The sequence below is a fragment of the Haliotis rufescens genome, unplaced genomic scaffold (assembly GCF_023055435.1).
Source record: "Haliotis rufescens isolate VD_foot unplaced genomic scaffold, xgHalRufe1.0.p SCAF_1, whole genome shotgun sequence".
Classification (NCBI taxonomy): Eukaryota; Metazoa; Mollusca; class Gastropoda; order Lepetellida; family Haliotidae; genus Haliotis; species Haliotis rufescens.
The window spans coordinates 23,993,568-24,021,554 of NW_025963779.1; the positions used below are offsets into that span (position 1 = coordinate 23,993,568).

A 27,987-nucleotide genomic window follows, 5' to 3' on the forward strand; every position below is an offset into this window, starting at 1 on the left:
TTTATTACTAACTTTTCTATAAAGCCAGACATAATATAGGTCTTTCTTGTCTCTGAATTCTCCCAATATATTTGTTATCACTCTTTATTTGGTGGATCTGTACATTGAGAGTATATTCAGAAAGGATTTCATTGAAGGGCATTTATCACAATAGAGTGTTCCTGAGGGGTTGAAACAGAAAATAATGACAACAAATCACAAAACACTATAAACCATAAAACAACATCTATGCAATTTGCAATTTCAGACAGTCAAATATGAGTAATTAGGAAGGCAGAAGTGGTTCATAAAGTGAAAGACTATTGGATTTACACAGACTTATAAAGGGATCATAATGATCAAAATCAAAATAACATCTGTAGATACCCACACATATAAACTTTGAACAGTGGCAAGACTATGGCAATGTGAAGACACATAGTCCTATAAAAAGTAAACATTGATTTAGCCAAGTTAAGTTCTGATAAATATTCTTCACGCTTGAAAGTAATCATGGACTGTTGTATAAGGTTTCAGTTTTCTGGGCCTTGTAGTTTCTGAGAAGATATACTTATACATTTTCTCTCTTTATATAAACACAATATTATACTTATAGAATATTCCATTTACTTAATTTAATATATTGGCAAAACTAAAAACATCAGACAACATTATATATAGTAAGTTACAACATACCATTGGAAACTTGAATATCAGTACATCATATTTCATTTTAACTTTAGTTTCATCAACTAGTAAACATGAAGGACTCAAGAGCATCATCATCAGAAAGGAGTTTTAAGGAATAAGATCCAAAATCATTTTCCAAAAATGGGACTATGAAATCATCCTGACCTGGCAAACACTCATGGCAAATGAAGGAACAACCAAGCCCCAAATAATAGGGGGGTATGGAAAAATGCTGGTTGGTTAAAAAAATATATATTGGTGGGTGTCCTCAATCATATCACTCTTGATTAGCAATTAATATTAATAATTAATAAAATTAATAACTCTTTATTATCAAAGAGTGAAGGCTGTCCTACCTAGTTTGCCAAGTATGAAACTGTGGGTCCATGTATTTTTTATAGACATGTAAACCTTGGACCCACTTTGAGACTTTTGATATGAAGCAAAAAATAGACACCTTATCAAGTGACATTGTTCTTTGATGATTGAAACAAAAGGCGAAACCATCTAACTTTTCTACTCTATTTTCTATTCTCAAATGCAGCTGGAGCGTCATGTCACATAAGGAACTCTCAACCCTGTCTTAGTACAAAGGAAAACATCATTTTAAGTTGAATATTCATTAATAACAGTCTTCTAATTTCATGAAATAGATCAGTGGAGCTGGTGATATCCCTCCTGAAGCAAAGGTATGGTTGTGAACAGGTCCAGGGTATTTATCATAAAACAGAGATATATAATACCCTTGATAATAGAAGATGCAACATACAGCAACACCTAGAAAACCCAAAGTCTTGGGACTATAACAAATACATTGAGTATATATTTAGAGTTGAGACAATAGGTGTGTGTTCAAGTATTTCCCCTAGAGTTGGAGACAATAGGTGTGTGTTCAAGTATTTCCCCTAGAGTTGAGACAATAGGTGTGTGTTCAAGTATTTCCCCTAGAGTTGGAGACAACAGGTGTGTTCAAGTATTGCCCCTAGAGTTGAGACAATAGGTGTGTGTTCAAGTATTTCCACTAGAGTTGGAAACAACAGGTGTGTGTTCAAGTATTTCCCCTAGAGTTGGAGACAACATGTGTGTGTTCAAGTATTTCCCCTAGAGTTGGAGACAACAGGTGTGTGTTCAAGTATTTCCCCTAGAGTTGGAGACAACATGTGTGTGTCCTAGTATTTCCCCTCAAGTTGGAGACAATAGGTGTGTGTTCAAGTATTTCCCCTAGAGTTGGAGACAACAGGTGTGTGTTCAAGTATTTCCCCTAGAGTTGGAGACAACAGGTGTGTGTCCTAGTATTTCCCCTCAAGTTGGAGACAATAGGTGTGTGTTCAAGTATTTCCCCTAGAGTTGGAGACAATGGTGTGTGTTCAAGTATTTCCCCTAGAGTTGGAGACAACAGGTGTGTGTTCAAGTATTTCCCCTAGAGTTGGAGACAACAGGTGTGTGTCCTAGTATTTCCCCTCAAGTTGGAGACAATAGGTGTGTGTTCAAGTATTTCCCCTAGAGTTGGAGACAATAGGTGTGTGTTCAAGTATTTCCCCTAGAGTTGGAGACAACAGGTGTGTGTCCTAGTATTTCCCCTAGAGTTGGAGACAACAGGTGTGTGTTCAAGTATTTCCCCTAGTGTTGGAGACAACAGGTGTGTGTTCTAGTATTTCCCCTAGAGTTGGAGACAACAGCTGTGTGTTCAAGTATTTCCCCTAGAGTTGGAGACAACGGATGTGTGTCCTAGTATTTCCCTTCGAGTTGGAGACAATGGGTGTGTGTTCAAGTATTTCCCCTCGAGTTGGAGACAATTGGTTCAGCCAAAATATAACTCTATATTCCAGCCTAGTTTGGCAAGGGTGGAAACTTGACTTTTGTAGTCAGTTAACTCCCTTGCCTTGGGAAGATGGTTCAACGACTATAATCACCCAGCAGTCTCAACTAAATCAGGAACTTAACACAGCTGAGAAAGTTCTGCCTGGGACCAGTATACACTTTTTACATATATTGACTCCAACTCGGACTTTGTCAGGGTCTAATAACAAGAAACACAGAAGAATTCTGCTGGGACTATAAAGTTGCATTGTCTTCGAGATCTGTCAAGGTAACAAGGGTTCATTTATCACAAACATCAGAACCAAGTCAGTCTGAGAGCCCTGTTCAAGTTAATAGCCAGTGGAAAATATTTGATTTCGTGAATATTTTTAAAGATTCGGACAACAATTTTTGTTCAAAACATTCTTCGAGAGATAAACATGTCTCACACAACACTCCCACATACACCACTTTTGTATCACAAAATAACATGAATGGATTGGCATTATTACCCATAGATAATCTATTTCAGTTATATGAATAATTCAATAAAAAAAGATATCTTAAAAAATACAATATTCTGAGTATATTTGGGTTGAATAAATATATAACAAACATATTTATTGTCTTTGTATATATATATCTTGAATTGTTACACACAAAAGAAATACTGTCTAGAAATGTACATCTGAGACATTGAAGTAAATGCTCCCCACATGTCCATCCTCTGTGTGTCTATATCCTGTGAAAAAGTCAATATGATCATTAAAGGAAAAGCACTTTCTGCCTATTTCTTCCCAGTCCTCGTCCGTACATCACAGCTTGTATCAGTTCCTCCATCACCACTGAGTACCGACTGCTGATGTAGACAAACATGTACTAGCAGTGTAGTGGTGTTATTGGTCTAATTTAAATCAAACGAGGCAGTGAACAGCTCATGGTAGTAAACATGATCCCAACTTTGTGAATCCTACCACTGCCTGCCATTGCAGAGATGATGGTCTCAAGGCTGTGACCCATGCTGAACCCAACGTAACTCTGCACAGCGAATTGAGGTGCCTGAGATGACTGTGCCCCCTTGTCGAACAAGAAACATTGCCGTTCATGTGGCGTAATCAGATCGCTCACTGATCAGCACAATCGCTGACATTCCGTTTGTTGGATGCAGGCTGTAGTTTGATTTGTTGGTTTAAAGTAGCACCACACTGCACAGTGGCCATAAGTAGTCATTGTGATGGAGGTACAGAGTGCATACAAGCCTGTGAGGTACTGACAATGCAGTAACAGCAGTAACCGACATTTCTTTGAGTGGCATTTAGAAGTTGGAATGGTAACAAAGACAAAATTTCCGACATTTCAGTGTAGATTCTAACACCGTTATCAAGCAAATGATGATCATTTGCTTGATAACGGTGTTAGAATCTACACCGAAATGTTGCCCAATTGTAATAAAGAAGTTGCTCATCCATAACAATTTTGTCTTAGTAACAGACATGTAAAGTAATTAACTTTAGCATCAGTTTCATATGGTTCTTGTCAAACAATTTCACAAACAAAATTTGGTATTTAGCATGATGCTATTACCCCCTGAAACTTCAGGTTCATCCCCTTAGCTCTTTCAAATGATAGTAACAAGAACACGGACCGACAGACGGCAGAAGCACTGTTACAGATTACAGCACCATGCCATAGACTCACTTTCTGTGAGCTAAAAAGGATAAAATATACACTTGGGAAAAAGTTAAGCAAGGCTTGCTACATTATTTATTTCCATATGAAATAGCCATTTGTCCAAAAAATATTTGTTTTGGTTTAAAATGTAACATTGAATACGAAATTGATAATCTTATGACAAGTTTTTGAACTGTTTCATGGCAACAATTATTTGACTACTCTTTCAACAGCAATCAAACATATGCAGTTCTGATGGGTCGGCAGCCATATTTCTATGGATTGATATGGAGGCTATCAATGTATTCATATCCACATTTTGTGAGTGAAAAGGCTTAATCTAGAGGTGTCAAATGGAAATTTGATACTTTATTTTAACCAATCAGAATTCAGCATTCTTCAATGTTATGGTAGAATAGTTATTTGACTGCATCCTCAGCATCTTTGCATCGATAACTCTAGTATCCTCTTTTCAGTAGGTGTACGTGGTATCTTAGATACTTATCAAAATGAAATGAATGTCATATGTACACATTTCCAAAAGATTTATGGTTGTCTTAGACATATGAAAATAAATTATGGTTGGTACTCAACTTTTATCCAGGGGTCTTAGGAAAACATATCATTATGACCGTGATATATTACCTCCAGCTCCAGGCCAGACAATGTTTACTCTTGTTTGGCTAAAAAAAATAATAATCTTGGTTCTTAGGCACTGCCCGCATCATCATAAAGTTCACCACAGATTTCGTTTTTATTTCCATTTTTCAACAAACAACAATAAAAATCCTTAAATATTCCAAGTCCAGCTGTAGTCAAATACTGTATTCAAGTATTATACTCATCAAGGAATACATATATGTAGGGAGTATTTGGTTACACAACTGTTTATGTGTTCAATGGTTTGAAAAACCCAAGAAAAAGAAAAAAGAAAAAAAAGAAAAAAGATACTGCCCGCCTGCACTATATTTTCATAAACCAGTGCCTTGAGAACCAATTCTATTACTTTTTTAAGCCTTTCACAGAGGTCTTAATTCTGATATGATGCTGAACCTAATAACATAAATCTATATTTGCACAAAAAAACACACATTTTTGGTTGACAGCTTACACCATTTTTGTCACCAATCCACGTCTTAAGATAGGAACAAAATTAAATATAAAAATATCCTGCACATATTTTGTTTTTTATATAAAATGAATTTGTTGCTGTGGATGCAGTGTTAGTTTCACGGCAGTGGTGAAGAAGAAATTTGGATTCCACAAAGTATAAGAAGTACTCAAAAGATTTTCTTTTTCCTTTTCAAATTCATTTGGTCAGCTGATCTGTAAATCATTTAAAACAAATGTCTCGTCTGAAGTACCAGGGAAAAACAAAACATGTGGCTGAAATAAACTTGTTTTCAAATGAGATCAGTTTGGAGGCTATAATACTAAGAACAGACTTAAAAAATATGAAAACATGTTACATATCACGCTGAAGTTTCTTCCAATGACCCTTCTATGGGTGAAGATTCAGTAGACCCATCTAATACTGTGTAGTCACTTCTTTTGTCATCACCGCAACAACAAGGCTTCGTGCTGCATGTATATAGAGACACACTTATACCCTGCAACAAACATGGAAATCATGTCATATCCTACATTTGATGTATTATTAAGAATTGTTTGTTTGTTTGTTTGTTGATTAACACCGCACTCAGCAATATTAAAGCTATATGACGGCGGTCTGTAAAATAATCAAGTCTGGGCCAGACAATCCACTGATTGATATCATGAGGATCGATCCAAGCAATTAGGATCGATGACATGCATCAACCAAGTCAGCGAGTCTGACCACTCGATCCCGTTAGTCGCCTTTTACGACAAGCATAGTCGCCTTTAACGGCAAGTATGGGTTGCTGAAGACCGATTCTACCCCGGAATCTTCACGGGTAAATGACTGCCATGGAGGTATAAACGTCAAAACCGGTCTCCATAAATGAAAGATGCAGTTGTTAGGTGTTGAGCTTGTTGGTGAAACCCACCAGCACAGGTTTGGTGAAACCTACCAGAACAGGTATGGTGCTGACAAACTAAAGGTTCAGAATCAAAGACGTCATTTGATGACCGAAGAATTAGGCAGATGCATAGTCATGCTTTAAACTGGGTCACATTGCAAACGTCTTTGATGTCAGCCAAAGTATGATCTGCAGGACATGGAATAAATACCAGATGACAACATTCCACCTTACAGTGAGAAGACAGGTTTCTCCTGATCGCAGCAAGATGTCATCACTTCGTGGCTGCCACAAAACTCAGAAATGACCTGCGGAATGCCAGTGGTGCTAATGTTCCTACTCGGTGCATAATCATCTCTTGCTGCCGACCATTGCCTGCATGGAGTGGCCAGCCCGGTTACCAGACCTCAACCCTATCAGACACATGTTGAACAAGCTGCAGACTGCCCTCTCAGGACATCCTGTCCTTCCGGCAACTCTACAGGAATTTTGCAATGCTCTTACTGAAGAGTAGAACAAGCATCCAGAAACCTATTGGGAGCATGAGACATAGCATGTGCCAGGCTGTGATTGCATCACATAGATCATATACGAGCTACTAAGAGTGTGATGTTTTTTAACAATGAAATTGTTTTCGTGATTTTTTTAGTTTACAGTTTTGGTCAGAAACTCTCATTTTGATGGATGATCTGACTGATTATTGGTCACATGTTGTTTGTTGACATTGTGTGGCACATGACAATGGACTTTTGTTCATTAAACATGTCTTCATGCAATATTGACTTTGGCTATTTCGACAGGTACACACAATTTGATGTATTAGCTTTTAAGGAGGTGATCCTTAGCAAACTTTGAGAAGTATATACAGGTCAGTGTGCTCTACAAGGCAACTGTGTGGATACTTACAGCTAGTAGAAACAATGCAGCTACTAATGTGGCTGCCCAGTCAAAACCAAAGTGCTGCTTTAACACTCCACCAAGTGTGGGGCCTATGAACGTCCTGTAATACAACAATGGAAGTTACAACAAGAGAAATAGAGCCATCAGGCTCACCTGAAATGTTTCCTGCAGCATTTGACAAAAAGGGAAAACTAGAATATGCCAGCACAAATAAGACATTATGTTGCTGACACAGTACATTAAGATATTTTCCTCCCTAACTGCCTAAGTTATGGAAATTTATCAATATGTTACTTATATTATTATAAGGGAAACTGAAATTAACACTCACCCCAAACAGTACGCTGAATTGAAAAGGCCTGAGACGAGGCCATAAGTGTCTATATTTTCTTTAAATCCAAGTTTCCTGAAAAAATATGCAAACGTAAAATTTCATCATTAAACTGAAACCACAAAGAATTCTGTCCCCTATATCTGCGACAAGAAGTAGCAGCTTATAACCCCAATAACAGCTCATCTTCTTATTGGCACCCAGAAGGAGGTTATAATCCCGATAACAGCTGATCTACTAACTTGGCACCTAGAAGGAGGTTATAACACCAATATCTCATCTACTTACTTGGCACCTAGAAGGAGGTTATAACCCCAATAACAGCTCATCTACTTACTGAGCACCCAGGAGGACGTTATAACCCCAATAACATCTCATCTATCTACTTGGTACCCAGAAGGAGGTTATAACCCCAATAACAGCTGATCTACTTACTTGGTACCCAGAAGGAGGCTTTAACCCCAATAACAGCTGATCTACTTACTTGGTACCCAGAAGGAGGTTATAACCCCAATAACAGCTCATCTACTTACTTGGTACCCAGAAGGAGGCTTTAACCCCAATAACCGCTGATCTACTTACTTGGTACCCAGAAGGAGGTTATAACCCCAATAACAGCTGATCTACTTACTTGGTACCCAGAAGGAGGCTTTAACCCCAATAACAGCTGATCTACTTACTTGGTACCCAGAAGGAGGTTATAACCCCAATAACAGCTGATCTACTTACTTGGTACCCAGAAGGTGAGGTGAGGTGAAATGGGGTTTAACGTCGCGTCCCAGATTATTGCACTTATATAGCGACGTGCATGCACGTGTGTGTGTGTGGCTGCTTGTACTAGTCCGGACTGATGCCGATTTATAGTGCTAGCTCACTGAGATACCATGCCGCAGTTTTAACATGAATACCCCACTCAGACACAGTATACTGACTCCGAGCCGACCAGTCCTTGTTTTAGCCCCTTAATGCCGAGCGCCAGACAGGGTGACAACAAGTACCATCTTTTAACGTCTTTTGGTATGACGCGGTCGGGGATCGAACCCCGGACCTTCCGCTCTCCGGGCGGACGCTCTACCACTAGACCACGGAGGCGGTCTGTACCCAGAAGGAGGTTATAACCCCAATAACAGCTGATCTACTTACTTGGTACCCAGAAGGAGGTTATAACCCTAATAACAGCTGATCTACTTACTTGGCACCAATGAGGAGGCAGTTGATGGTAGGTATGAGAGCACAGCCAATAAACAGCCCCACCATCACCAAGCTGATCACAACCAGCCACAACTCACTGAGGAGAAAAAAGCACATGTGTAGAAACATCATACATATAAAGGAGAAACTTTGCTTGAACGTGTTTAACTTCGATACAAAAGAAGAAACAAAAGTTGATCCCCCTCTTCCTTACCAACTGTTCATATTATTATTTCATGCTAAGGCCTTTTGGTTTAAAGTAGTTATAAAATTCAATGTAGGTGTTCCAAACTCGTTTTCCTCACATTTCAACCTCCAGATTTAATTTAGTGTAGCTACTAATGATGAAAATCTTTTACTAGTTTTAACATGGAAAGATATAGAAAAATAACTGATTGTTAAAATGTAGTGGTGTAACGATACGGCGATACAGTATTGTATCCCGATGCACAGCCCACGATACGATGCATCGATTTGGAAAGCATGTATCGCGATACATACGATATTTTCATAACACAGTTTTACTTACCTTATTTTCTTGAGTATAGTGCACATTTTTTCCCCAAAAAAACACAGCTGTGTAGAAGGGGGTGCGCATTATACACGAATTAATGAGTTTTGATGTTTTTTCCCCCATGGAAAGACATTACCGTGAGCACGTAACACCGGAAATACCATGTCAACAAATCCATACTGAAGTTCGAAATTATTCATGTAATTACACTGTCTGGCTATAAAAAGTGTTCTTTGTATATCTGGACTTATGTTTGTAACCTATTTCATTAACTTTATTCAAAATTCCTTTTAATATTGTTTTAATTAATTTCGGCGAAATCGTGTGTGAAGCGATCGGAAGATCGCACAACTCACCGTTATTAACAGCAACCACGGTCAGATTACCGTTATTGACGCCTTGAAACGAACTTTAGTTGACAGAGAATAGATACATATATCATAAATGCCATACTTTGATTCGTTAAAAGTCATATTTGTTTTTGTTGGACGATTCTATGTCTCGCGATCACGTGCACGGGAGCCTTGACGTTGACTGGTCAGACTGGTTCCATGTAAAAAATAAAACCTGGGAATAGCGATCAGCTGCTTCGCTTAGGGTTATTATTATTTTAAATATGTTTAGTAAAAGCTGCATCTAAATTAACAAGATATTGGAATATATTATTCCTGATAAAAAAATAGTTTCAGATACAACTTTTGCCGATCCTTTCATTAAAATCCTGTAAAGTTATATCATTGGGTGTGTCTTGACCGAATCACCGTTAGATTCCAAGAAAACGTGTGTACAGCTGATTGCTGTGTCCGGCTTAGTTTACGAGAAAATACACAAGGTAATCTTAATCCCTGGATATAAAACAATGCCTAGCTGAACAAAAACTACAATTTAAACGGTAAATCAACATGTCTGGTGATTTTTTATCTCAAATTTCGAATTTGTACTGACAAAGTTTCTCATCACCCGTTCGTTTGCCGAACTTCGCTGAAGGGGTACGGTGTAATTTTTTTCTTCGCATTATATTCAAATTTCTTTTTTTCCAAAATATTGAACCCGCTAGAGGGGGGTGCGCATTATACATGGGTGCGCACTATACTCAAGAAAAGTACTTTTAAACATGAAATACGTTTAACAGTTTCAAAGCCAGTTTGTTGTTTCAGTAAAACATACTGTATTGCTGACAATTTGCTATTACAGTAAATAAACACCTTATATCTTCTTCAACTGTACTTGTCACATCTTTTAGAGAGCAGAAAGACATCAACTTGGCTTAGCTTGTACCAGTAAACACTGTATCGTGATATGTATCATATCACGACCCCTGTATCGCAATACGTATCGTATCGCGACCCTCCCGTATCGTTACACCTCTATTAGAATGAAGATTCTTTTTACATATTATTTCTTATGAATAGCGGTGATAAAATCTCATGTTTTTGTATTTCACTGTAAAACTGAGTCATCCAAAATATAGGCTGTCAAAAGTCACATGTTTTTCTGTAGATAAGAACAAGTTCATAAACCATGTGATAGTATTTGATGAAAACATTTGTGAAATAATGGTTAATATAGCAGATTAAGGTATATGAAATGTTTCAGCCTCAGTATTCTGCTCGGGAAGCTGAAGGACATGCTCTGTGTACTCACAACGGCAGGAAGGGCAGCAGAGGACAGGGCCCCATCAGGAGGAAGGCGATGCAGGACATGAAGTTCCCAATGATCATCAGCGACTTGATTTGACCCTGGCATCACACAAGTACAGGTGCTGTTAGTTGGCTACCCACAAAGGTGACTGTGCTACAAGCTCAGTATCAACATTATGGACAAGCATGGACTTTGTTCTTTTCCCATAACACCATAGAGGATATTTAATTTTAGTGTTTGTATTGCCTGCCTCAAATACATTAAAGGGGGAACTTTTCCCATAACACTATAGGGGAACTTATCCTTTACAATATACGGGGTACTTTTCCCATAACACTGTAGGGGGAACTTTTCCTTTACAATATACGGGGTACTTTTCCCATAACACTATAGGGGGAACTCTTCCCATAACACTATAGGGGAACTTTTCCTTTACAATATACGAGGAACTTTTCCCATAACACTATAGGGGGAACTTTTCCTTTACAATATATGGGGTACTTTTCCCATAACACTATATGGGGAACTCTTCCCATAACACTATAGGGGGAACTTTTCTCATAACACTATAGGGGGAACCTTTCCCATAACACTATAGGGGGAACTTTTCTCATAACACTATAGGGGGAACTTTTCTCATAACACCATAGGGGGAACTTTTCCCTTACAATATAGGGGGAACTTTTCCCTTACCACATAGGGGGAACTTTTCCCTAACACTATAGGGGGAACTTTTCCCTGTCACTATAGGGGGAACTTTTCCCTTACAAAATAGGGAGAAATTTTCCCTTACCACATAGGGGGAACTTTTCCCTATCACTATAGGGGGAACTTTTCCCTGTCACTATAGGGGGAACTTTTCCCTAACACTATAGGGGGAACTTTTCCCTATCACTATAGGGGGAACTTTTCCCTATCACTATAGGGGGAACTTTTCCCTGTCACTATAGGGGGAACTTTTCCCTAACACTATAGGGGGAACTTTTCCCTATCACTATAGGGGGAACTTTTCCCTGTCACTATAGGGGGAACTTTTCCCTGTCACTATAGGGGGAACTTTTCCCTAACACTATAGGGGGAACTTTTCCCTATCACTATAGGGGGAACTTTTCCCTATCACTATAGGGGGAACTTTTCCCTGTCACTATAGGGGGAACTTTTCCCTAACACTATAGGGGGAACTTTTCCCTAACGCTGTAAGGGCACTTTCCCGATTACACCGTAGGGCGATAATTTTTCATAACCTATAGAGGGTACATTTCCCATAACACTATAAGGCATACACTTCTTACAACACAATCGTTTAACGTCTTTTGGTACGATGCGACCGGGGACCGAGCCCCTTACATTTTGCTAATCCGGGCAGATGTTCGACCACAAGGGGCGGTCCCAAGCTGAACGGTGCTGACAGACAAGAGACCATTTCTGGTAGAATCAGGGACTTGAACCCATGACCAGCAGGTCTTGGAACAACTAAGAGATGCAACTCGGCATAGTGAAGTATGTCCCTGGGCCTTGTCAGTGTGGGTGGTGAGCAGTGTTACCTTGGAGTCTCCGACCCACCCCCAGATGGGGGCTGTGAAGCCGTATACTGCTGGAGCCGCCAGGAAGATGAAGCCGACGATGAGAGTACTGAGCCCGAACTACAACAGACCAAAGACTGCACTCAGAAAATGTGGATTGTTTACTAAAAATATAAAAAAACAGAACAGTTGAAAAATATTTTTTAAAATGATTTCATCTGATTTCATTGTTTTGATTGTTTGATTGTTGTTAAATGCCTCTCTCAGCAACATTCCACCTATATGATGATGGTCTGTAAATAATCAAGACTGGGCAGCACAATCCAGTGATTGATATCATGAACATCGATCTATGCAATTGGGATACTATGACATGCATCAACCAAGTCAGCAGGTCTGACCACCCAATCGCATTATTCGCCTCGTATGAAATATATGATCCATAGAAAATCCATAGAGTACAAACAGAAATTGTTAAATTAATGCTTCACCACGTAAATGCGAGTACCTGTTTAAAATCAATATGGAATTAATTAATGTGAAAACAGATGACAACACAAGGACTGTGGACACAGAATGCCATACAGCAAACTTAACTCCCCCAACTGATGTTTACACGGTACGGCATTCTGAGATCCGGGTACACAGGCTGTACTCACCTCCTTGAGATGGTCCGCCAGAGTGGGGTCCAGGAACCCCAGGGAGAAGGATCCACAGAATATAGAGAAGCATGTGACCCACACCTCCAGACTCTTCAGGAGGGTGAACACAGAGCCCTTGTAAGGTTTGCGCACCTCTGCAACAAGTGTGGGAGTATTACAATCATGTGGAATATCATATTTAAGGGGAAATATTGATAAAATATGTGGCTTCTGAACCAGACAATCCAGTGATTGATGTCATGTGCAACATTTCATCAAGATGACATGCTATAAACAAAGTCTCCTTTATATCGCCTCTTACAACCAGCCCGGGCTGCCGGGGACTTATATTTTAACCCAGACCTCCAGTCTGATCAAATTTTGAAACATAACAAGCATGATAAACTCATATGCCCCGCCAATATGACATGTCCGTTTGTTTGCAAGGCAAGAAATATTGTACGTTTTTCATGATCTTCTCTTGAAACGGGCACGAGTGCCATTTTCAGTCTAAGTCAAAGTTGTTGCTATGGAAACTTGAAAAATATTTTTTTCAAAAATCCTATTCTATCAAAAAGCACCAGTTTACCACTAGACCTATCTATATGCCAAGTTTGGTTAAGAACCTCTCATGGTTTTTGAGTCCTTCTCTGGAAACGAAACATGACGGACAGATGGACAGCACCCATTCCTATAATAAATACTCAATACATCCTGTTCTTCCAATGCACGAGTCATTTATTACTACAGCTTATGAACAAATATATATGTCACAATATATAAAACAGCAAAAGTGTCACCTCCACCACGAGCAGACCAAGTCATCTAAGACCCCCAACAACGTAAGTCTGGTTCTCTATGCATATAACTTGACTGTACAATGGAAAATACCGAAATGCTTGATTGACATACTTAAAATAATGTTGTTATACTCTTTGCAGGGAATTGTGATATTATAAAAATGTTTGTTTTTTTTGTTTTGTGTTCTGGTGAGTCTATTTTCGTGTCTGTACAGCCAATGTCTGCCCCTCAAAGTATGAAAAGAAAATAGAATTGAAATAAAACATTGCATTTGAAAAGTTAAATTACAGATACAAATTACGACAGGTGAAGTGAGTTAGTGGATTGCATTTTTAGCAATATTCCTGTCATATCACAGCACTGAACACCAAGAATGGGCTTCACACATTGTAAACCTGTTGGGATTTGAACCTGGGGCCTCTGCATGACAAGCAAACACTTGAACCACTGGGCTATGTACTACCCTGTATGAATAGTGGAATGAGAGGACAGACTTATGACAACGGTACGACACTGTCATAACAATGGTACGAAATTGGTACGTCAACACTATGACAATGGTACAACAATGGTCTAACATTGGTATGACAATGGTATGACAATAGTACGACAGCTACAATGACTGTTCCCACCGTTGTTCGATGGCATGATGAAGTACGACGTGACGCCACACACCAGACTAACGCAACCCAGCGTCCAGAATGGCAGACCATAGCCTCCCAGCTGAAAGTAAATAAATAAAAATATTTTAAAATGGTTATTAATATTTGTAACGGCTGTAACGATTCACTGAAGTTTTGCTCTATCACATACTCTGTCATTTGGGGATCCTGGCACTGAATAACTAGTGAGTGAGTGAGTGAGTGAGTTGGGTTTAACGCCGCTTTTAACATTATTCCAGTTATATCACGGCGTGTCAGCTTAATGTGGGAGGAAAGCCCGAAGTGATGCAGGTCTTAGACGTTTACCACTTCGGTGAAACCCACGAGCACGGGTATGGTGCTGACAAACCTAGAAACATAATCGGGGCGAACCGGGATTCGAACCCACAATCATAGGTTTCTGGCGTGTCCAGGGGACGCAACTCTGCACAGCGAATCGCGGCGCCTTAGACGACTGGGCCACCCGTGCCCCGAATAATTAGTGAGCAAGCGGACAAGATGGCAGGCGGGCCAGTGAGTAACAGCTTTGAGGTTACATCATGGCATGTCAGGTCAACATGGTAGTAAGGGCTAGAGTGATGCAGGCCGTAGATGTTTACAGTAAAACAAAGCTATAACCAACTCCTCAGTATTATGGCCTAGTATATAGGTGGATTATTGCTTTGTGTGGCATCAAACAAAACAGAACCACCACCATGAAAACCACTCACCTCGTACAGAGCGCCCCCTATTGGAGGTCCGACCATGAGGCCCAGCCCGCTGAACGTTTCCAAGGTGCCCTGAAACAACATGGAATAACAACAAGGAATAACAACAAGGAATAACAACATGGAATAACAACATGGATTAACAACACGGAATAACAACACGGAATAACAACAAGGAATAACAACATGGAATAACAACATGGAATAACACCACACAATAACAATAAGGAATAACAACAAGGAATAACAACAAGGAATAACAACAAGGAATAACAACATGGAATAACAACAAGGAATAACAACACAAAATAACAACAAGGAATAACAACATGGAATACTTCCATAACTTCTATAAACGCAAACACTTTTGAAGTCAGTTCTTAAAACTTCTATCATGTTAAGTATGACATTATATGTTGAAGACATTTTGTTCCTCATGTCTGCGCCTGTAAATGGTAACCATGGTAACATACTCACAAACACGGTGGTCACATGGTCAGGAAAGGAGTTGGCCACTATTGCGAAACTAGCTGTGATAAATGCTGAACAACCCAGGGCTTCCACAGATCGACACACGAAGCACATGACGATGAAGATGGTGCCTGATGGAGATCGATCTAATAACCTGCAACATATACCCATCACATAGAGTATTTGTCAACTGAGCAGTAATTATCAGTGCTTAAATTACAGGTTTGGGATGAGTCACTCAATATATTATTATAGAAACATTTGAAGCTATGACAACTTTTCTTCACCATTAGATATATAGAATGCAAGGTTAACTGGTCATTAAAGTTCATCGTTGACTTTTATTGTGAAGAGTCTCTCACATGGAGTTGCCGGACCAAATATATTTCAAAGGAACACTGCCAGGAGGTGAAAAGACAACTGTTTCAGATCACAGTCTTAAAACCATAGTGTCACTGGGTCAGACTAAAAGAAGTTTTAGAATATGTTTGTTTGTTGTTTAATGCTGCACTCAGCAATATTCGAGCTATATGACAGTGGTATGAACATAATCAAGCCTGGACCAGACAATTCGTGATTAATGTCATGAGCATCGATCCACGCCATTGGGATACAATGACATGCATCAACTAAGTCAACCAATCCTGTAAGTCCCCTCTTACGGCGAGCATAGTCGTCTTTTACGGCAAGCATAGGTTGCTGAAAACCTATTCTAACCCTGATCTTCACAGGTATTTAGAATAAATCTTCAGCAGCCCAGGCTGCCGTAAGAGGCAATTAACAGGATCAGGTGGTTGGACTGGTTGACTTGGTTGATGAATGTCATCATATCCTATTTGCATAGATTGAAACTTATGATGTCATACAGTTGGCATATTGCTGAGTGTAACATTAAACAAACAAACAAAATCACAAAAACAATGGTGGTATCACCTCATCAAACTAAACATAAACCTTTAAAAGTTGTCTCCCCTTGGGAAACTTGCTTTTATTTTGTTTTTGGTTCGTAAAAACAACAACATACCCAAAAAGAACAGAGCATACTCCACACACAAATACTCCAGATATGAACACAAATTTAGGTCCTAATCTTGTTAACTGAAAAAAAAAGTATACAAAAAACAATTAAAGCATGGACATGCAATGGTGAAAATGTTTGGGTTTTTCACACAGTGGTCACACTCAAAATATATAATTTGTTTTGAATTTGAAGATGCATCAAAACACTGCTACACATAACGATACCCAAATTGTCTTCTTCCACAGTAAGTAAATGTCATTTCTTAATCAGAGAAGGTGACAGTCAAGATTTGTTTTAGATTGAAAATACCACAACCTAGTGAACAAAGTACAAACAAAATAATTTTTGACAAAAATGAAAGACATGTAATCACTTTCTGATACAGGTAGCAAGTCTGCAAGATGTAATTCAAATCATCACCCTCCTTATCATCAGACATTACAGAAACACCAAAACAGATGGAAAGTTCTATTTCCTATTTCATAATGAGGTAAAACTTAACATTAACTTCTTCTGAGTAGTATATATATATATATGAATCAACCATGCAATGTGAAAATTATAAATAATTGCAACAAAAGTTGCATTTCATCATTGATATCCCAGCTTCTTGGTTATACAACTCAGAGTTATTTCCCTTTGACCAGTAATGCATCTAAAATGTAAACACAGCACATGTATTGTCAATGTACTTCCCAAAGAACATGTACATGCCATGACGCACCATGTTGTCACATCAACTAATGACAACAAAAGTATCATATTGATTTACACGTATAATCTATCGAATTGTAGGTAGTCTTCTCCCCACATTAAAAATGAAATTATCTGGATGATTAATCATGATAAAATATATAAAACTTTCTCCAAGAGATCCCCATTTATCACGTTTATAAATAACAAGGACACCAGGCTGCTATTGTTTCCATTGCTTTCATTAGTGAGAAAATTAAATCACACTTGTTATGCAAGGAAAAATGACACATTCATTAGAATCAGGAAAATCATGACATTCATAGAATAACCGCTCAAATACCTCAAATTATTGATTGCCCTAGAAAAAATCATTCGTATTACCCACGTGATAATGAGAAAAAATGATAAGACTTTCATATCCAAGTAAAATTACTTTAATGGGTGAGAGTTAATCCTGGTTGACCTTCTATTAAAAATAGTACAAATATTATTACATGAATGTTGTACAGTTTTAAACACTTATAGTTTATTTGAGATCACCCTGCATTCTAAATAAAATCCAAATATCCGTTATGTGCATTTTAGAACCAAACACTAGCTGTAATGAATATATGATCATGAAGATACCGGAGCAATGCAACACTTACAAATGTCCCAAATATTGGTGATGATACAAATATGACAAATTCAAAGCAGCCGAAAATGAGTCCAACAACTGTTTGAGATGCCCCCTTGGCCTGGGCCTGCAAGAAAAAAACATGGCAAACATCACATACAGCGTCAGAGAGGCGGGAGAACTACTGCGAATACTCAATCCTGATTAGCTAGGAGGACTGATTTTTTTGTATGTCTTAGTTGACTTCAGAAATTCTAGCAGATTGGTGTGAAAAAAATAGCAGAAAAGAGATTTCCGATTTATATTTTACTCCCCATATCTGCATATGTAGAAATGTGTGCAGTGTTCATTGAGACAATCTTGTCTGTCTTGCATTTTCATATATTCTTTGTACATTTTTTGTGGTGGAAGTTGTGGTGGAATGAAAAAATAGTTCTGTTTAGATTTCGCTTTCCCCTTTTTGGCGGTTGACTGATCTGTAAACCAATGAAATAAAAAGGATTGCCTTGGAAAATTTTAAACTATATCAGCATATGTAAATTGAAGAAAAACTACACCACTTCTATCATTGCAACAAACTTGAGTAAAAATAAAATAATGTAATGTTTTGAACTAGCAAATTTATTTGTAATTTTTTAAGTTAGCTAGTTGTTTTTTTGTGTGTGAAAAAGTAAAAAAACAATAAACACTCCTTTTTCAACTAATCTCATTAAAATCAGACCTTAGTTCTTGCTACCGCTATACAAAGATCTGAAGACATCCCATTTGGGGTCATGTCAGAACGACCTTTCATCCGACCAATCAGTGCGTCGCTTACCAGATTATGAAAGTGACAATCGGATTGAGATTTCTAATCATGCAATCTTGAAAACTTTAACATGGGGTATTCCGAACGATAGTTACGGGTTTAACGACTGAATCCTTACACTCTAGACCATCTATCAGCCATTCCAGAATGTTTTTTTGTTCAGGTTTCAAATTTGTAATCGAGAATTTGTCAAAAGATGTTTCGAAGCGTAGTTGCCAATTTGAAATTAGTGCCGTAAAGAACGAGAAGGCTGCCTTCTGATTGGTCATTTCATTGGTCGGTCAAAGTTCGTGCAAGGTCGGTCTGACGTGACCCGTAATGGGATATCCTCAGATCTTTGCTTAGCGGTAGCGAGAACTAAGATCTGATTTTAATGAGATTGTTTTAACTTAATAACTTTGAATCACACATCCATCCTCAAGTGTGCGCTGTCACTTTTTGACACAAAGGGAGGTTTCTCAGTCTTTCCTTTCTTTTCTCAAGTCTTAACAAGTTTTTAAGGCAATACAATAGCAGTGTCATCAAGAACTATGTTGACCAATGAAGATCCGAGGTAGAATAGGTCTTCAGCAATCCATGCTTGCCGTAAAAGGTGACTATGCTTGCCGTAAGAGGCAACTAACGGGATCAGGTGGTCAGGCTCACTGACTTGGTTGATGCATGCCATCGATCCCAATTGCATGGATCGCTGCTCATGATATCAATCACTGGATTGTCTGGTCCAGACTTGATTATTTACAGACCGCCATCATTTAGCTGCAATATTGCTGAGTGCGGCGTAAAACATCAAAACACCCACAAACCAGGACTGTGAATGGGTGATTCTCAGTTACAGTCAGGGATGGTTGTTCTTTATTGCAGCAGTCAGCAATAGTCCTGCAATAGTCCAAGGCCTGTAAACATCTGACACTATACCGATCAAAACAAGGGGTTGTTATGATGGGCAATGTCCAATGCTCTTGGGGCATGATGACACAATGTAACCAATTCACAGCTTGACCAACCAGTCCTTCTTAGTAATCTCTTAATGCTCTTAATGCTACTGTCGAACCTATTCGACAGGCGCATAGTCGAAGGACACCCCAAATGAAACTTGCAGTAACTGTTTAACGAAATAGGCTTTGCATATCATATAAGTGACGTGTCGTACGCATAAATGCTCAGCTTGCAAAATATAAAAACTTTCAATAGTTTAATTACCTCAATAAGAAAGCAATGGAGTTCAGAAAGTATCAGGCAAATGTCTCAGCACACAACTACCAGAAACGGCCATTCATGTTGAGCAGGATGCAGTTCGATATTTTCTAGATAATTTTATCATTTTCACATTCAATCCTAATTTTTTGTTGCCTGATGATAAGAAAACACTCAAGTTGGTTCATTTCTAAAAATTAGCAACTATTGGTATAATTAATCATAAACAAAAACAAGCAATATGCACAGGGTGATTCCCCAGACAACCTATGCCAACTCCCTTGTGCTAACTGTCATTTTACATGATGAGATTGGATTTGCATGTACACTGGGATGTACAAAGTATCTCGGTCTCAATCAATAAGTTATTTTAGCACTACAACCATCGCTACTCTCAACTGTTTACAAGTTAATTATGTAACGACTTCAGCCTCACACAAACAGATATCAAGCGTTGTCATAACGACGGATCTAAACGCAAGGTTCCTTTCATGTGAACAGGCAGGTAAATATTACTGATTGATTGTTTGTTTTTTAACACTGCACTCAGCAATATTCCAGCTATATGACGATGATCTGTAAATAATCGAGTCTTGACCAGACAATCCAGTGACTGACATCATGAGCATTGAACCACACAGATGGGATATGATGACATGCATCAACCAAGTCAGCGGGCCTGACCTCATGCCAAAGACACGGGTTCGATTCCCGACATGGGTACAATTCGTGAAGCCCATGATATTGCTGGAATATTGCTAAAAGCGGCATAAAACCATACTCACTCACTCACTCACTCTGCTTCCTTTGCAGAATATGTTTTCTAATGCCATACACATGATTAGGAGTGAGCAATATAACATCTGTATATTGCAATACGGCCGTCAGCAATACAACCCTTGTGAATCTATATTTTCTGATACAGTCACAGAAGAATTAATACATAATTACATAAACTAAACAGTTACTATATTGAGGCATTTGGATGAAATGGATTCCCTACTAAACAGCACATGCTTCATGCTGTTACATTAACATTCTATATCAAAGAAGTGAACAGGCATCAATTTTGGGTTTGAGTTAATTTTGAGTTATAACTTAAGGATTAAACCATGCCATCAGTCATGTGTTTTAGTTTTAATTTCACGATTTGAACAGTACAAATATGTCTAACAAAGTCGTTTTGGGCCCCAACATGTATTCCAATATATATATCGCAATACAGTTCTCAATATTGCGACATATTTCATTTTTTTTGTAATGACAAAATATTTTTTTTCAATAAAGTTGAAAATTGGATTTGAACCTCTTGAACAAATACAAGTGTCATGGTGATGTTTCAGCTTTACTGAGGCGATGTTTGCAATGAAAGGCAATGCATTTTAAAAAATTTTAAGAACAAGGTTCAAAGTGCAAAGGTCAAATAAAGGTCAAAATATACAACATCATGAAAAACAGTACATATGTGTTAGGCCCCATTCTGAACATTTACCAAATTTCATAAAGCTTTGGACGTGATATTTACAGTAAGAGGAAATGCATTTTGAGAGAAATTAGGGGCATGGTCAAATTCAGGCGTCATCATTGATGGGAACAAACATGTGAATTTAACTTCTTGTGTATCTAAGCACTCTGGGTACTTATTTATGAGATTACAGGGCATATGGTATCGGAAAATTATGTAATAATCTCATCAATATCCAAATAGTTATTACCGATATCTGTAAAAACCATGTAAAAAACCAACATGGTGAGCAGTGATGTGATCATCAACACATGGGTTGTAAAGTGATCATCAACACATGGGTTGTAATGACTCACCAAACTACCAATACATCGCAATTGTCCACAGTAATATAGCAATATAGCCATGTTAATTAAACATCAACACCAATGCCAATGTCACACTTTCCTATTAATTGTTTCGGCATATGTAATAAAATTTAAAAAACACTGTTTATCATATAATTTTGTATCAGTTTGATTCAAAATTCACCTTGCTTGAAGAGACACGTGGGTATCTATTCAGAATATATTTTTTTTATATCAGAAGCACTTTCCTTACACATTTCTAGACAATCTGCAGTAACTAGGAAATGATGTGTTAATCTTTGTCATAATATCAAAAATGTTTGTATGTAAATCTACACTGTATGAGAGGTACAAGTACTGCAATAGCATACCAATCTATTTTTAACTATTGCGATTGGATACTTCCTGAATATCACTCATTTATCTTGAGAAAGATTCAAAATGATGTGTCTCTTGTAAGGAATCAGCACTCACCTCGCTGGGGAAGAATGGCGCCAACAGTGAGAAACATGTGCAGGCACAGAAGTTAACAAAAGCTAATGTCACAAACGTCCATTTCCTGTTACCATCCAATTTTTTAAATGAAAAGTCTACTTTGTCATTGCTGTTTTCGTCCCGATAAGTGCCCTTCTTGTCCAAATCGGCAACATTGCAGACGACTGAGTCACCCAGGATTGGTGTCCTTTCATTCACTTCTATGTCCTTTTCCATGACTTATGAATCGGTTGAAGATGGTTGATGAATGTCAGCTGAAATATCACACACTGGAACTACGCTGTTGATGATACAGATGCACCTGCAAGGACAAGGATGTTCTTTCAGTATTGCACATATGAAACCCTATTGCTAATATACCAAAATGACTAACAAAACAAGTTAGGGGTCATGTATGTTTTTGGTGATATTGTTATGAAATCTGTGCTCTTCACTATAAAAGAATATCCCCCAAAATATTCATGACCACTTACTTATTTTGTTCTGTATAGTAAGATAACTTTAAGAAACCTTTAAATAACCAACAACCATGGAACGGATGCAAATGGAAGCCCTGTCTGACAGTCTGATGTCATGGAGAGATCTATTGCATCATTCCACAACCTAAAGCACCATAGCCCAGTTAATTTTGAGTATATTGCACAAATGTACATGAAAAGAACTAAAAAACCCAAAACATAATGACACTGCACGTAATTATGTAACGTTGCCTTTTCAGATTGTGTACCTGTCTCTCTTACAGATCTTTGTTGGAATGGAGCCCTACAGGAACTCTACATCAGTGAATGATACAAATTCAGTGCTACTTCATGTCTTTTGTAAGTTCAATAAGCAAGACATGTATCTTGCACCATGTATAGGGCAAGACATGTATAGAGCGACAGCTAGCCAGGGCCCCGTTCCACAAAGCGATCTTAGCACTAAGATGATCGTAAGTCCCATACTTTAACATAGGTTTACAATCATCGTAGCACTAAGATCACTTTGAGGAATGGGGCCCAGGACTGGCCAGCATCCCAGGGCCATACTTATACATCTGGGCTCTTGAACTTATGCAATATGTGACACAGTTTGGCTCTACATGGACAGATACAGATTCAAAGTTGCCTGAAATAGCATTGTAAGAAGGATCATGTTTAAAAAAGGTTCATTCATTGGTTTAAAAATACCCATTAGACTGGACCCAAGAACTATTGATACCCAAAGTGAATAAAAACATGTGAGTAAATACTTATGGCTAAAAAATATATCCCTGACAGTAACAATTCTCCTGGACAACATTATAACCAATTAAACATGCATTCTGCAAGTTAAACCTCTACTTTGAAGCCACTTTACAGTATAAAAATGTCCTACTGTCTGGAAGACATGAAATTTTCATGGTAAGGTCAAAAGTTCAAGTTATCTTGCTTGATAGGATTTGTTTGTTTGTTGTTTAATGCCGCACTCAGCTCACTCACTTAGTCTTCTTTTACAACAAGCATAGTCACCTTTTACAGCAAGCATGGATTGCTGAAGACCTATTCTACCCCGGATCATCACGGGTCTGCTTGATAGGAACTTGTCGCAGATCACTAAGACTTACCTGTTTCACTAATGAGGCTCACAATGGGTCACTGTCGGAACAAACCAACAGGAAAGATTGTGACTTGAAAGCTATCCCCTCCATTAGACAATACAAAGATTTATCATATCCTTTGAAAGTATTATCAGACATTATCCTGATAGTAGCACAGCATCTAATATTGTATACCATAGATAGCCGGTGTATATCATCCCACACATGCAGTAAACTGTCTATGTAGGCCACGGTGATATAACTGCATACTGTTATCTTACAGCAAGGAAAGTGGTCAGGCTACCGCTGTTGAAGGGGGTCAGTATCTGGTTTCCAAACATATGGCGACAGTCACAGCATAATTGACCACTGACTCAAACCTCTAGAGGCAAAGCAAAGGTCGAAACAATATTCTGAATCAATAACTGAATTGAAATTCTACATTTACCCCACACACGCACTGAGACTGCCAATAAATGACACTGTCATTAATATCACTGGTCAGGTTACAAACATTTTTAACTGTGTACACATTATTACATGTCATATACTGTGGAAATCTAATCAAATATTTTAATTGAATCCATCCATTGCTTTGCAACCAATGTGTTCATGTTGAATGTATCATTGAACGTGATGCAGTACCCTTTCATAACTGAAATAATACAAGCCTCTCCACTGAGGCCTAGCTGTTACGCAGCTCTATGGGGTTGGAGGTAGACTAACATTTAGTCTCTGAAATCTTACATTACACAATATCCTTCTTGACTCTAAAAATATAAAACAAATTCCCTATGCTGATTTCAGCATGTGGAATAGAGCTAGCTTGAGCTGGCTTGACTTGCTTTTGTATGCATTTCTAGATTATTTTTTTTTCATAAAATAAATATATTCCACGGTCATGGTGCAGGACTAGGTTGGAGGCTACAATGAGAATTACATGTTCACAGTGCTTCAGCTTAACATGCTTAATTAGAGCAGTTGAAAACCATGATATGATGGCAAAGATGAACGTATTGCTGAAACTATTTTGCCCTTCTATTCCACTATCCTTCATCTTTTATGAATCATGTTAATTATGTAAAATGTCCTGTTTTGAGTGGCAAAAACAAAACACAGAACATGGCTTGTAAGATTTTCGTCTCACTTTTCCTAAGTCGGACATGTCCAATGGATGGGTATTGTCTTGAAGAGGGGTGGACCTGGAGGTGTATGAGTTATGCACCAGAAACGAAATGTGACGGACGGACCATGTTTCTACATCCCCTAAAATACATCATTATGGTGGGGCATAATAAAACAAACCATTAAAGTCAATGTACAATTGTGTATACAGCAAATATGTGTACACATTATTTTTGCAACAATGATTTAGTAGGGCTGGAATGATACACCAACTGTGCAATCCGATACTTATCACGATACCTTGCTCACAATCCGATACATATCGCGATACTTGTATGTGCTCGTATTTGTGGTGAATAACCCATATTTTTCATAGACAGGATATTCAAATACCTGGCACACTGATGATTTACAGTTGGCAGTGGCAAGTATGGTGCAATGGATTAAAATATTAATTTTTTCACTTCTAATTTTCACGACTATTTAGTGTTTAATGTGACATTTATTAAAGAATACATTTAAGGTAAGAATTGATACTTTTTACTTAGTGTGTGCAACTGTGATGGATGCATGTATCAATAAGTGAAATATCAGGATCCACTGATACATCGGTGTATCATCCCACAACTAAATTGCATATAATACAACAATTACTACTCCCTTGTTGTCATCCATCTTTCATGGTATAACCCTTCACTTGTGTATTTGTCGTCATTCACTTGATGCTCAGTTAATGAATTTATAACAGGTATAATTAGTTTTGTTTGTTTGTTTGTTGTTTCACGCCGCACTCAGAAATATCCCAGCTATATGACGGCAGTCTGAAAAATAATCGAGTCTGGACCAGACAATCCAGTGATTGATATCATGAGCATTGATCAACGTTATTGGGATGTGATGACATGCATCAACCAAGTCATCAAGTCTGACCACCCTATCCCGTTAGTTGCCTCTTATGACAAGCATAGTCAGCATTTATGGCAAGTATCGGTTGCCGAAGACCAATTCTACCCCAGATCTTCACGAGTCAGGTATAATTTGTAGAAGCAACACTCAGATTACCTGACAAAGGTTCCCAATTGGCATTTCTTGTGTCTAGGATATCGTTTAATCTAAGTTTGGCTTATAAATCCAGGTCTGTAGAGGAGTGAAATGTATGTTATGTAATTGATCCCAGGTCTTTGGCATGACAAACAAACAATTTAACCACTAGGCTACCCGACCACCTCCTGACAATGCAGCAAGAGAGGAATGATCAGTAAAGTTACAAAAAAAAACATCCATCAAAGGATTATGTTGATTGATTGTTCACAGTGGATTTGCCAAAGTAAGTGTTTATATGTCCAGGTTGACTGAAGCATGCAGATTACACCCATATCTGGGCGTGAAGTGCCAATGTAAAAACAACATGCTTTGTGTTAAGAATTAGATGATCATACATGGATTAATTGCTCATTGTTATCTTACACAATGGACTTTTTTTTTAAAGAACTGTGGACATCATGAAAGTAGTTGTCATGTGTGCTATATCAGCTGATCTCCTATGAGACTTGACACCTGTGTGAAATACCTAAAACAAACTAATGTGATCAGTTGAGAAACGAACATGGGTCATGCTATTCCAAAACGCTATATATATTTTATAAAATGTGTGACATCTAACATGTTTCTTTGTACAGCTGCAGATGTATAGGGTATTTTTCCTTTACGTGGATATTTACAGATACATGCCTTGAACAAGGTAACTGCCTAATATTATACATAAAACATTGGTTAATTGTAATTACGATATTTGCATTTTGTTTTTATTCATTTTCTGTAGAATTTAGCAGAAAGATTCTATTTCCTCTACATTATTGCTAAGAAGTTCTTCAATGCAAGACAGACAACACCACTAAGTCATTGTTTTCACAATCCCTTTTGTTTGTAGGCATGTATATGATACAATCAATGTGTAAATTATTATTCACATAGACAATGGATAAAATGTGTAAAACAAAATGACTGAAAACTCTATCTGATTATTTAACAGACTGACCAAAATTTATAAAGAAGTTCAAAGGACTTAAATCACAATAGACTATCATGATCAGATAAGAAGCTAAAAAAAAATAGAATTGTACTTCGAATATAGTTTTCTTTTAATCCTATCATTTTCAGCCCCTGGGTGATGAAACATCAAAATATTTGAAATTTGTTATCATAATTTCATTTAGTGCTTCTCACTTAATTGGTTTATTGAAACCATAATGCACCTCTTTGTTTACCTCTGTCACATCATTTCCTCTTCCAATCTCCTGCCACTTAGGTCATAATTCTACTTCCTATGACGTCATCAAAATCTCTTCATCAATCAAAATTAATTCTGACAAAATTTTCTGCACCCAGTTTTTGTACAGCAATTCTCAATTTTTGGGCTTATTCTTAACTTTATTTGCAGGGCAATCTCCATGGGTCAGGCTTTCTGGCAGGTTGATAGATCAAATGTGCAGAGTCCAATCTGCATTCCATCGCATATGTCTTACAAAGGGGTTGAAAGAAGACCTGTCTATCTGGCTAGAGTTTTTCATCCATTATAATGGCATCTCAATCTTTCAGCAAGCTCAGTGGGATGGCAATAGTACATTGCAGCTTTTCAATGAGGTTTTGGAGCCTATTTCCCGGGTCACTGGACGAGTGATCATTGGCCACGACAATGGACTAACATGCTCATGACCAAGGACTTGACTTTGTTAGAGGTTCTACTACAACAAATCAGAACCAGTTTGGACAGTGCGGTTTTCGTAGGGAGCCTTCAGTGCAGATCGAAAGATATCTGCAGGCTGTGATTGGAGGATATTCTGTAAGATTTTTATGTCTTTCAAATGAACATCCATCCAGTTATTAAAACTGACCATGTTTTTCTATATTTAGTACTGTCTTTTTCAACATGATGACTTATGCTGAATGTGACCACAACTATTTTCAAGTAGGTGACATTTGGTGCGAAACTGGGGGTGGTGTGTTTAGCTTACTGTACTCGGAAAAGGAGCTGGCTAAGCTAGTCATTTTTTATTTTTTTATTGCTGCTCTAAGGCCAAACTGTGCACACACATACAGGTAATAGCTGTTGAATGCTTAGTTATTTAAAAAAAAAATTA

The 27,987-nt window shown here is 38.1% G+C and overlaps 1 protein-coding gene across 2 annotated transcripts in view; it reads right to left on the reverse strand.

Moving 5' to 3' along the window:
• Positions 1 to 1,531: 1,531 nt before the first annotated feature.
• The window catches only part of LOC124131645 (MFS-type transporter SLC18B1-like), a 37,889-nt gene continuing 11,433 nt past the window's right edge, over positions 1,532 to 27,987 (reverse strand). Inside the window, exons 1-14 of one of the 2 annotated variants that reach the window (XM_046495064.2) lie at positions 23,750 to 23,962; positions 22,144 to 22,465; positions 17,887 to 17,982; positions 16,547 to 16,620; positions 15,529 to 15,676; positions 15,055 to 15,123; positions 14,315 to 14,405; positions 12,900 to 13,036; positions 12,262 to 12,360; positions 10,721 to 10,815; positions 8,564 to 8,659; positions 7,372 to 7,446; positions 7,047 to 7,140; positions 1,532 to 5,750 (exon numbers count right to left, since the gene is read on the reverse strand). In XM_046495064.2, the coding sequence (XP_046351020.2) occupies positions 5,613 to 5,750; positions 7,047 to 7,140; positions 7,372 to 7,446; positions 8,564 to 8,659; positions 10,721 to 10,815; positions 12,262 to 12,360; positions 12,900 to 13,036; positions 14,315 to 14,405; positions 15,055 to 15,123; positions 15,529 to 15,676; positions 16,547 to 16,620; positions 17,887 to 17,982; positions 22,144 to 22,380 (1,449 nt within the window). In that variant the 5' untranslated portion in view covers positions 22,381 to 22,465; positions 23,750 to 23,962 and the 3' untranslated portion in view covers positions 1,532 to 5,612. Of the gene's footprint in view, positions 5,751 to 7,046; positions 7,141 to 7,371; positions 7,447 to 8,563; positions 8,660 to 10,720; positions 10,816 to 12,261; positions 12,361 to 12,899; positions 13,037 to 14,314; positions 14,406 to 15,054; positions 15,124 to 15,528; positions 15,677 to 16,546; positions 16,621 to 17,886; positions 17,983 to 22,143; positions 22,466 to 23,749; positions 23,963 to 27,987 lie in introns of those variants that run through there. The other variant, XM_046495063.2, reaches the window with a different exon arrangement.